General features: G+C 35.6%; 1 protein-coding gene across 1 annotated transcript in view; it reads left to right on the top strand.

Annotated features, from left to right (window-relative positions):
* Positions 1-347: 347 nt before the first annotated feature.
* LOC149131136 (uncharacterized) overlaps positions 348-13,190 on the top strand; it is a 27,566-nt gene continuing 14,723 nt past the window's right edge. Inside the window, exons 1-7 of the mRNA XM_089342258.1 lie at positions 348-408; positions 1,785-1,841; positions 2,931-3,094; positions 5,104-5,166; positions 10,532-10,615; positions 11,644-11,751; positions 13,002-13,127. Coding sequence (XP_089198384.1) covers positions 348-408; positions 1,785-1,841; positions 2,931-3,094; positions 5,104-5,166; positions 10,532-10,615; positions 11,644-11,751; positions 13,002-13,127 — 663 coding nt within the window. The remainder of the gene's footprint in view (positions 409-1,784; positions 1,842-2,930; positions 3,095-5,103; positions 5,167-10,531; positions 10,616-11,643; positions 11,752-13,001; positions 13,128-13,190) is intronic.

The following is a 13,190-nucleotide window of genomic DNA, read 5'->3' as shown; positions in this document are numbered from 1 at the left end:
GCATATGCACTGACGCTAAGTACTCTAAATATACATAAATACATGCAAACCCTGCTCATGTTCTGGAAATTCCAATGAAGGAGCCTTGGATATAGGCTAGAAAGCGATTCTTTCTCTATTGGCAAGAAATCTTGAAATGAAACTGAATAATGACATATGAATATAATGTGTGTGTTTATTCATGTTTGTGTATGTGTTAGTGGAACTGATGGTGGTATATTTCCATTCTTATTCAGGAACCTCCCAGCCTTCAGCCAATCAACCGATTAATAACCAACCAACACTGACTACCAATCTTCATCAAGTGAATTCTACAACCGTCCAGAAACACATCAGAAAACATCAGAATGGAAAGATCGCTTTGCATCCTGATATTAATGTTGTTTGGATTGGGTTCCTATACAGTGTGTAAGTGTTTCTTTATTGTTGCTTTGTATAGTTCCTGGAACCCATGTACTCAGATATGTAGTCATAGATATGAGGTTACGAATATGCATGCGTTTGCTCACCCTTCTCTCTCTCTCTCTCTCTCTCTTTCTCTCATTAATCCCTCCTGTTCATCTTCATGTTGCCTTTAATAGCGTAAATTTGTAAATTTGTGAGGTCTCTTTGCGCTTGAAAAGGGCAAAACAACGTCGCCACCTCGCTAGTGCTGATACTACTCTAAAATGAACTCATTTGCCAACTACTTAGGAAATGAATAATGACAACCTAGGATAGAGAGAACTTGTTTATAATTGCTAAGGACATGACAACTGCTCTAATACTGGTGTCATGATGCAATACAACCAGTAGAGCCTGTAAAATAGTTAACGAAAAGTGGGAGTACGCAGCCGAATAAGGTAGGCTAAAGGGACGTATGAGCGAGTTGTGATCCTTGATCCGTCTATGTGTATAGTAACGTCAAGTAAGAACTGACTCAAACCCCAACATCCTTTCTAACCCATGCTAACATTTAAAGTGGACATAAAGAAGATGATGACGTTTGATTTATATTACCAGTTGTCACTGCGGCATTGACAGGTTAATAAACTCTTAACTTTCTGATGTCTGTTCGATACTCCAAGAAATTGATTACTCATGATTTAGTTAACTCACGGTGGATAATTCATCTAGCAATGACATAACTTTCCATAACTCAAATCTCCAGAGTTCAATTATTTATGATCCTAAAAACTATCCATGGATCAGCCATTCATCCTGTAGCTATCTACAGCTCATCTGTGCTTGATCTAACAACCTCTCAGCTACCTACATCTCACCTATTCATGTTTAATTAAAGCACCTCTCAACTACCTACAGTTCATCTACCTGTGGCTCATCTAACCAAGTCTCAACTATCTACAGCTCATCTATCTATGGTTCACCTAACTCCGGCACAACTATCGACAGCTCATCTGTCTATGGTTCAGCTAACCAAGGCTCAACTATATATAACTCATCTATCTTTGGTTCAGCTAACCTCAGATTAACTACTCATGGCTCATCTATATAGAGCTCATCTAAACTAGGCTCACTTACCTACAGTTCATCTATCTATGACTCAGCTGATAAACGCTCAACTACCTTCAGCTCATTCGTTTTTGCTTGACCACTCAACAACCTACAGCTCATGTTTCAATGATTCATCTAACCACAGCTCAACTACCGTCAGTTTAACTTCCCATGCCTCATCTGTCCACATCCCATCTATCAATGATTTCCAATACTGTTATACATTCTATTGATTGAAAATCAATTAAAACAATATCACGAAGCATATTTTCCTTTGTACTTATCTGTAGATGGCGCATGCACTGTTGATACATCTATAAAGGCATTCAGAGAAGATACAGACGAAGGTAAGTTTACATAGCTCATCATTGTAATAATCATTACAGCTTTTAATTAAGTGAAAAATTCCTAAACTTACGTTATACAAAAGAATTCTTGTTTGTTTTCCTAGAAATTTATGAGAATGTTTGTGAGATTGAATTGATCATCTCATTTTGCCGGTTCTATTTTCTCTTCGTCATTGCAATTGTCGTCAAATTTTATATATTAATCATAAGAAAAAACGCAAAGTTCATGACATGTTACAGCGTCCCTCTGACTGCTGGGTTAAAGTGACAAGCTTACCACCAGATAGGAAATCTGGCTCAGATACTTCAAAACCGAAAGACTCTGTTAATGGTGTTGTTGTTATTGCAGTTTAGTCACAGATCTGCTTTGATCGACAAGAAATATGATACAACTTATTATAGTTTTGACTCTCAGTTTCATTTTATATAACAGTGACCTTCCGATACGTATATATCATCTTATGATTGTTTTCGTTAACATTCTGGCTTATAGAAAGATAGTTCCACATTTCGAAACTCTACTTTAGTGTTGTTTTCTTGATAAATACCCTTTCAAGACTTCAAAATATGATGAAATATTAGTACTATGAGATGAAGCACTACCCCCACACATATCTATGTATGTGTGTGCTTATATATATATATATATATATATATATATATATATATATATATATATATATATATATATATATATATATATATATATATATATATATATATATATATATACATATATATATAAATATATATATGTATGTATGTATGCATGCATGAATATATATATATATATATATATATATATATATATATAAGTATATATACTTATTTAAGGGGGATTTTTCCCGGAAGGAAAACTGACGCTTCTGGCGCGTTGTATTGATAACATTTTTATTATAGAGCTGTTTCTATTACATAATTCGAATAGAATTTTTGAGTCCGAATTCTACCGAGCTTGACCTTGTCTTTCATCCTTTCGGGGTCAATAAAATAGAAACCAATTAAAATGCTGGCCGTATACCAAAATTTGAAACTAATTCTAGGAAAAAAGAATTAATTTCTTTTCGTGTTTTTAATTCCCATTGACAGGAACAGTTATTCTGAAAATACCGTTTAACAGAAAAGAAAAATGGGAGTTTCAAGAAGAAGAACCGTTTGGCTATCTTGAAATGAACACAACAGCAAGCGGAGATCATGTGATCAGATTTATCCAGTCACCTGACTTAGAAGAAATAAACCAGAAAGATTCCAAGGTAGGTAAAACTTGTGAGTAAATTCGGCTGAGAAAATAGTTTCGTTTCTTAGATGTTGCCATTTTCATTAAAGTATCGGATAGATTTCTTTAGTGTAATCATTCTGACTTTCTGGATTCTGGGTTCAAATACCAGCGAAGTCAATTTTGTCTTTCTTCCTTTCGGGTCGATACATTAAGTAGTAGTCTTGCACTACTGTCTATCCAGCTCGTTTTTTTTTCTTTCTGTCTCATTATTTCCCCAAATTTCTTGAAACTGTCGCTTGTATTCTCTCCTGGAGAGGGATCAGCTCCACCACATCTACAGAGTACCCAAAGCACCACGACACCTACAACATTATCAAGATATATGTGTGTGTATGTGTGTGTGTGTGTATGCACACACGTAAATATATATATATTGTATTATAATATATAAATGTGTGTGTGTGTGTGTGTGTGTGTGTGTGTGTGTGTGTAAGGCGGCATGCTGGCAGAATCGTTAGCGCGACGGGCGAAATGCTTAGCGGTGTTTTGTCAGTCTTTACGTTCTGAGTTCAAATTCCGCCGAGGTTGACTTTGCCTTTCATCTTTTCGGGGTCGATAAATTAAGTACTAGTTGCATACAGGGGTCGATCTAATCGACTGGCACCCCTCCCCACCGGGCCTTGTGCCTAGAGTAGAAATGAATATATATATATATATATGTGTGTGTGTGTGTATGTATATATGTGTGTAAACACTATAGGGAAGGGGCCTCAAATTTGGGGGATAGGGCTAATCGATCCTCAGTACTCAACTGGTACCTCTTTTATCGACCCGTAAGGATGAAATGCAAAGTTGACATCGCCGGAATATGGACTCAGTACATAAAGACGGACGAAATGTTGCTAAGTATTCTATGCGACATGCTAAAGATTTTGGCATCTCACCTTTATACATACATACATACATACATACATACATACAAATACGCATGCATATATGTGCGTGTGTATGTGATTTTTTCAGTGTACGTGTTCGATCCTATTGAGTAACATCGTTAGAAAATGTCATTTTCTTTTACCTCGTGTCAAATTGGATTGACAAAAATTGAATGGGAGTCCTTCAATGGACTGTACCTGTGATTCAAAAGTTTCAGTCTTGTCACAACATTGTGTCACGCTGGTTCTGCCTGAGAATTACGCTAAGAGTCTGCGTGTTTTGCGATTCTCCGTTATTGGCGCCATAATTCAGGAGCAGGTAATTCAATTGATTAAACAAGTGAATCTTCTTCGTCGAACGACGGAGAACCAGCACCACTATATATTAATTATGCACCTTCTCATTAGCTGGGTTAACATGCAGTTTAGGAGTTTAAAAATATAAAAGGGAATTCACTAGAAATGATGACAGTGACATCCCTAAATTTCATTAAGGTTATACATACATGTGAAATACTCAGCGATTTACTCGATAATTGAAGGGCAGTTAATTCTGTTGAACAACCGAATCCTCATCGTCGAACGACGGAGATCCACCGCCACTAGACTTAAACCGTAGCCCGGTTTAACCCCACCAAATGACCGTTGGGAACCTTTACCAGAGTTCACTTTGTTGCAAGTATCCGGGGCTTAGATTTCCTGTTTAATCGAAGTCATGACGTTTCCATAAAAAAAAGGTTAAAGCTCCTTCCCAAGTCATTCAGACCCATAAGTCCTGTTTCACCCTTGAATGGGACGCTTGTCTGTTGTAGGGTCACTCATTTTTGCCAGCTGATCAACTTGAAGTACTTTGCTGAAGAACACAACGCATTGTCCGGTTCAGGGACCGAAGTCACAATTTTACGATCAAGGGACGTAACATCACCCTAAACACTGATCAAAATGCCTCCATGCGTTACGAGGCCTTCCTGAATAAATGGCTTATAAAAATAACTGTAAAATCTAATAATTGTTTATTTTATAATTTTACCATTTCACAGATTTTGCCAAACCTTCTTCGCCTCATTTTACTTTATTTTCCTGAATTTTTGTATTTCTTTTGCAACAGGAACCTGTCATAGAATCTTTGAAATACACACTTAACTGCACAGAGGACGGCATGACTCACACGGTAAGGCTTCGCCATTATTTTACGACGAGGTTTTGTGTTCGATTCAATCTCGTTTCTTACTAACGTTGTTATTATTACATTGTTTTGTTTTAAAAGGCGCAGGCGTAGCCGTGTGGTAAGAAGCTTGCTTCTCAACCACATGGTTCCGGGTTCAGTACCACTTCGTGGCACCTTGGGCATGTGTCTTCTACTATAACCTCAGGCTGACCATAGCTTTGTGAGTGGATTTAGAAGATGGAAACTAGAAGTCCGTTGTATACATACATACATATATATATGTGTGTGTGTGTGTGTGTGTGTGTGTGTGTGTGGTGTGCGTATGTGTGTGTGTGTGTGTGCGCGCGTGTGTGTGTGTGTGTGTGTATGTCTGTGTATTTGTGTGTCTGTGTTTGTCGTCCCACCATCGCTTGACAACTGATGCTGGTGTGTTTATGTCCCCGTAAGTTAGCGGTTCGGTAAAAGTGACCGATAGAATAAGTACTAGGGTAACAAAAGAATAAGTCCTGAGGTCGATTTCTTCGACTAACACCCTTTAAGGCGGTGCTCCAACATGGCTGCAGTCAAATAGCTGAAACAAGTAAAAAGAGTAAAAGAATACAAAAGGAAAACAACCAATCAGCGCTCTCCAATCCCGCAGTTACCTTCTTAGAAACAGGACACATTCGATAGTGTAGTCTTAGATATACATACACATATTCACACAACATACGTAAGCAAATAGCTATAGAAACATTTGTAATAGAATCTACCACACTTATCATCAGCAACACCAACAATGAGACTATGAAGAAGTCTCAATGAAATAACTTGATCTATTGAAAACAGCAGCCAGATCTCCATCAAATTCCACAGAATCATTTAATAGACAACGGAAGGACAAATTGGATAATGTAGCCCTAGGCACAATGTGTCTCTAAATGAAAGAAAAATAGTAATCAGAACTGTGATATTATTCAATAGGATAAGGTTCAATAGGGTCGACTTGGGCTGAGTTAAACAATAACAAAAGTAACAATTTATTTTTAATAGCAAGGATATAAATAACTGAATCGCCAAGAATGCAAGCGTGATATTTATATATAGGGCTAGGATTATTGTTAAGTAAATCAATCTTTGGTGATGGATGAAACTAAATACTATAAGGCATTCAGCAGACGCCCCGCTTTTAAGACTGTGAAGTTTGATTTGAAGATTCAGTTACTATTTCTAGCAGGTCAAGCGAGCGACCGCTAGAAGATCTTTTGTTGATTAATTATCCCTCGTAGGCTCAATTTCAGCCTTTTCTATGAATTCAATTTCTTTCATTGGCTCAATTTCCGTCATTAGATCAATTTTCTACAGTAGCTTAACATCCCTCAATGGTTCAGCATCGTTCTTAGGTTCAACTTCTATTCTAGGCTCAACTTCTTTTCTTGGTTCAACTACGCTCTTTTACTCAAATTCCCTCATTGACCCAAGTTCCCTCGTTGGCTCAAGTTCTTTTCTATGACTCAAGTTTCCCCATTAGTTCAACATTCCTTATGAGTTCAAATTCCTTCATTATCTCTACTTCCCTTGTTGGGTCCTTTGCTTTTCAAAGGTGTTGGCAACATCAATCAAATGGCCCTGCCTTACAACTAGATGAACTAGTCCATTGAAATGCGCGTGGCACCTTGGGCAAGTGTCTACTGCTATAACCTCGGGCCGACCAAAGCCTTGTGAGCGGATTTGATAGACGGAAACTGAAAGAAGCCCATGGTATATATATATATATATATATATATATATATATATATATATATATATATATATATATATATACATATATATATATATATATATATATATATATATATATATATATATATATATATATATATACATATATATATATATATATATATGTTTGTGTGTCTGTCTGTGTTTGTCCCCACAACATCACTTGACAACCGATGCTTGTGTGTTTACGTCCCCGTTACTTAGCGGTTCGGCAAGACAGAACGATAGTATAAGTACTAGGCTTACAAAGGATAAGTCCTGGGGTCGATTTTCTCGACTAAAGGCGGTACCCCAGCATGGTCGCAGTCAAATGACTGAAACAAATAAAAGAAAAGAAAAAATAGGTATATATGTACACACAAACACACTCACATGCATGAAACATATATTTTAATCCGCCGTCTGGAAGATTTAGGGACATCAAATGAGAAAAATGAAAAGATCTGCTCGTTTATATAAGCTATAGAGTGTCTGAATATTATGCGCAGCACCATATAGTACAGAATCCAGTTTTTCAACAAATATTTGCCAAGAGTAAATACTTGTTAAATGCTGTCACATTAGCAAATATTTCCTGAAAAACTGGAATTTCATACTAAGTCTGGACTACTTGGTTCTATGTTTAATAGTCACACACGCACTTTATATCATTTCCTTTTTCTACACAGGCGAACAGATTTTCGTTCTTTCTTCTATTTTCATAATCCTCGACCCTCCATTCGCAATGGATTAACCTACCTTTATGTGTAGATGGTTGAGTCTCTCTGTATGCATGTATGTATGTATGTACATAATACATACATACATACATACATACATACATATATATATATATATATATACATATATATATACATATATATATATATATATATATATATATATATATATATATATATATATATATATATATATATATATATATATATATAATTTTTTATAGTAAACTATGTAATCGTTAACAATATAGCAGGAAATTTCACCGCAAAAAAATCTAAATTAGACTCCTTAGGGATCGTTCTAATAGGAATAAATAATATTGATATGGATATTAGCGTCAAATCTCTCTCTTAAATGTAAAAATTTAAAACTTTGGATATATATATATATATATATATATATATATATATATACATATATATATATATATATATATATATATATATATATATATATATATATATATATATACATATATATATATATATATATATATACATATACATATATATTAATTGATAATACTGCACTAATTTCGCCTCAATCGGACCCAATTATATATCCAAACTTAATTTATTCTTGTAATATTTCTTTTCTTTCTAATTTTATTCTTATCGTTATATATTTTCCTCGTTGCTTTTTTCCTTATGCTTCCTCTATGCTTGTTCTTATCTTTCTTTTCCTTCTTTTAATGACTCCTCATTTTACATATAAATGATGTTTTCTATTCATCCCCACCAGCAGCTACCCAAAGGGAATTAACTCAAGTTTATATGGTTTGAATTGCGTCCATTATATTGTTTCTATCTCGACATGCTTCACGAGGAGTCTTGAATTTTCTGAAAGTATCATTTTCCAAATCTAACATGGCGACCACCATCACTATGGGAAACTGTTTCGCAGCTGGCAGCCATTTTCGTTGAGAAAGACATCTATGGAGTCATCTATTGTTTTACCGATTCCACATTATTTTAACGGATTTTTATTTGCATGTTTACTTTAGTTCATAATTTGTTTCTTCCTTCCAATAATCATCTATCAGTGCAACTTCATGGTCTTTTTCCTTATACTCTAATGCACCTTCCATGCAGTCCTATCCGTTAGGCCATGCTTCTACATGTTCATCTTCTACATGTTCATCTTCTACATGTTCATCTTCTACATGTTCATCTTCTACATATCTGTCGAGATGAACATTCAGCAAACTCGCCTAAATCTATTTTTTTGTTTTCTACTAACCTCTTCACCTCACACATTGTCACCTTTGTTGAGACTGTACACCCTATATACTGTTATTCTTTTACTTGTTTCAGTCATTTGACTGCAGCCATGCTGGAGCACCGCCTTTTAGTCGAATCAAATCGACCCCAGGACTTATTCTTTATAAGCCTGGTACTTATTCTATCGGTCACTTTTGCTGAACTGCTAAGTTTCGGGGACCTAAATGCAGCAGCATCAAGCGATGTTGGGGGAACAAACAGAGACACACAACATATGCACACACACATATATATACATATACATATATACGACGGGCTTCTTTCAGTTTCCGTCTACCAAATCCACTCACAAGGCTTTGGTCGGCTCGAGGCTATAGTAGAAGACACTTGCCCAAGGTGCCACGCAGTGGGACTGAAGCCGGAACAATGTGGTAGGTAAGCAAGCTACTTTCCACACAGCCACTCCTGATCATACATCAATGATTTTGAAGTTTCTTCCAGTTGTAGGAATTATCGCATTTTTACAATGAAATCAGTTTTTTTTTCTCTCATTCCCACTTTCTTTAATTTCGCTGAGTTCTTAGGGCCTCCATACATCTTAGTCCGGTCCTTCTCCCACTTACATACTTCCTTGGCGTTCATGCATCACATATGACACCTATTCCCAATGTTTTTTCAACCATTACAATACTTTAGGACGTTTGAAAGGGATGTTTTATATATTACTTAGAAAGTATGAAACGAGGGTTAGCTAAGGGTAAACAAGCAAGGACGTTTAGAATATATTTAGGTTAATGTCGAAATGTTTATGGTGTCATCGTGCGAATCTGATCAAAAACTTTGCAATAAAAAAAAAGTATTTCAAATATAAATAAAGTAGAAGTATACAAAAATAAACATTATAATAAACCTTATAGGCGTAGGAGTGGCTGTGTGTGGTAAGTAGCTTGCTTACCAACCACATGGTTCTGGGTTCAGTCCCATTGCGTGGCACCTTGGGTAAATGTCTTCTACTATAGTCTCGGACCGACTAAAGCCTTGTGAGTGGATTTGGTAGACGGAAACTGAGAGGAGCCCGTCGTATATATATATATATATATATATATATATATATATATATATATATATATATATATATATATATGCGTGTGTGTGTGTATGTATGTATGTGTGTGTATATGTTTGTGTGTCTGTGTTTGTCCCCCAACATCGCTTGGGGTGTGTTTACGTCCCCGTAACTTAGCGGTTCGGCAAAAGAGACCGATAGAATAAGTACTAGGCTTACAAAGAATAAGTCCTGGGGTCGATTTACTCGACTAAAGGCGGTGCTCCAGCATGGCCACAGTCAAATGACTGAAACAAGTAAAAGAGTAAAAGAGAGTAAAGAGTATTATTTTCTATCTTACTGTTAGTTTTCTAACATTTTGAAAAATAAAAATTTGTTTTATAGTTTATTATTGTTAATATTTTGAAATACATATACATGGGGGAACCAAAATCTTTTAGGGCCTCTATGGGTCTTAATCAGGCCCTCTTTGTAGGAATATAACTTATGATCCTGGAAATACGGTATATGACTCCATGTATTTATTTGTTTATGACGCAAGCTGAATTTGGTAGTCCGTGTAGAATTTGTATTAATTATGTTAATGATATTTGTCTTTCAGTACAAGCAAAGTGTAGCTATTGCTGATGTCAATGAAAAGCGGCCGTATTTTACAATGTCATCTTATGTCACTGATATTGATGAGGTATGTATCACCCTGTATAGGATAACATGTGTGTATATATGTGTGTATAAATGTATGCATGCATGTGTGTATGTATATATATATATATATATGTGTGTGTGTGTGTGTGTGTGTGTGTGTGTGTGTGTGTGTGTATGTATGTATGTATGTATGTATGTATGTATGTATGTATGTATGTATAAGCGCTCACGCACACTAGGAGAACACTTCCCAAAAGGTTAGTAACAGCCTGATAAAAGATTTTATGACATTAAAAAAATAATGTTTTAAAATTCCCCTTCATATGTAAAAACTGTATTAAGTAATTTTCACAGAGACTTTCAAATATATATATATATATATATATATATATATATATATATATATATATGTGTGTGTGTGTGTGTGTGTGTGTGTGTGTGCGCGTGTGTGTGTGTGTGTGTGTGTGTGTGTGTGTGTGTGTGTGTGTGTGTGTATGTACACATACATATAGGCAAATTTGTTTTTGAAAATGAACCTAAACTTGAAAAACTTGTAATTGTTTAAAATAAATTTATTTACACATATACCACACTAGTTTCAATAATATTTTTTGTTTAGCAATGATAAAAATTTAGAATTTTCCGCGAGCTTAGCAACATTTTGTCCGTCTTTGCGGTCAATTTAGTCGATTTAATCCCTCCTCCAAAACCGCTGATCTTGTGCCTTTAGTAGAAGGATTATTATTATTATTATTATTATTATTATTATTATTATTATTATTATTATTATTATTATTATTATTATTGTTGTTGTTCTTAAGGCGGTGAGCTGGCAGAATCATCAACAGGCTGGACAAAATGCTTAGTGACATTTCATCTGTCTTTACGCACTGAGTTCAAATTCCGCTGAGGTTGACTTTGCCTTTCATCCTGTCGGTGTCGATAAAATAAGTACCTGTTAAATACTGGGGGTCGATGTAGTCAATGTAACCCCTCTCCCGAACATACAGGCCTTGTGCCTATAATGTTAAACTATTATTATTATTGTTGTTGTTACTTTCATTTCAGTTAACAATGCCAGGAAGCATCATTTTCACTCTGAACGATAAAGCTATAGATGATGACATCACTGGGAGTATTGCGTTGTTTCGTCTTCATCCTTACAACGACAGCGAGGTAAGTAACGTCCGTTATTTTCAACTGGAACACTCCTTCCCCACCCCTTCATTTATCACTCGTGTCTTCATCCATCTATTGATCAATTCATTTATTCGTTAACCGATTCCTTCACTCACGTATCGATCAATTCATCCATTTTTTTTTCTTTATTGCCTACAAGGGGCTAAACACAGAGGGGACAAACAAGGACAGACAAAGGGATTAAGTCGATTACATCGACCCCAGTGCATAACTGGTACTTAATTTATCGACCCCGAAAGGATGAAAGGCAAAGTCGACCTCGGCGGAATTTGAAATCAGAACGTAACCGCAGACGAAATACCGATCAATTCATCCATTTTACTATGGCCGATGTAATCGATTTGCCTTCTTCCTTCACCTCAATATTTCAGGTCTTACGGCAATAGGAGAAAAGAATTATTCATTCGTTCATTCAATCGTACATTTATTTATTCATCACTCATTCATCTATTAATCTGGTGATTCATTCATTGAGCTGTTCATTCATTAATTTATTCCTTTTCTCATATATAGGTACAGCCAGCCACTTAGTTATTCACTCATTCATTCATTCATCCATCCATTCATTCATCCATCAATTGATCAAGTCTTCCCCTCGTGTAAAGATTCATTCATAATAATCTATTTTTTTATTCACTCATTCGTTCATTCATTCAATTATTGATCTATCGATTGATTCAGTCGTTGAAACCTTCTCTCCTGTATCGATCCATTCACCAATTAGTTTATTCATTCCTTCATTCAAGTACCCATTACTCATTCATCAATTGATCCATTGACTCATTCTTTAACCCATCCATCCGTTCATTCATTCACTCATTCACCCATTCATTCATTAAATCATTCACTCATGTATAGAACCAAACAACTATTACTCATTCTCTCTTTCATTCATTCATACATTCAATGGCACTTCATTGATTGATCGATTCATTCATTGAGTAATTTATTGATTCCTTCATTCTTCTATCCATCACTCATTCCTTAACTAACTCTTTCATTACTTTATTCATTCATTCATTCATTTACCCATTCCTCATACACACTTATTTTTCCTTTACTAATTCATTCCCTCTTTCATTCACTTCTACATTCATAAAACCCGGATAAAATTCAGTTCTGCATTTTATCCGGCGCATTGATATCTCTCTAACTTTCCTCCTATGTTTTTGCCATATTTCGTTTTTTTTTTTGTTTTTACTTATTGATTTCTTTTACCCATGTAGGTAGATGGAAGGGGAAAGTTCTCTCTGTCAGCTGGAGGGCGGGAAATCATCCTTACAGAAGTCCTTGACTATGACACAATGTGGCCAACTGGGTCTACGCACTACATCCTCAATATATCTGTACAGGTGAGTGAGGTTTTGTCCTAGGTACTTAGTCTACATTATCCTATAAGAAGCATAGGGCCGGTT

Source organism: Octopus bimaculoides, chromosome 25, assembly GCF_046866305.1.
Source record: "Octopus bimaculoides isolate indiv1 chromosome 25, ASM4686630v1, whole genome shotgun sequence".
NCBI lineage: Eukaryota > Metazoa > Mollusca > Cephalopoda > Octopoda > Octopodidae > Octopus > Octopus bimaculoides.
This window is presented reverse-complemented; position numbering and strand designations above follow the sequence as displayed.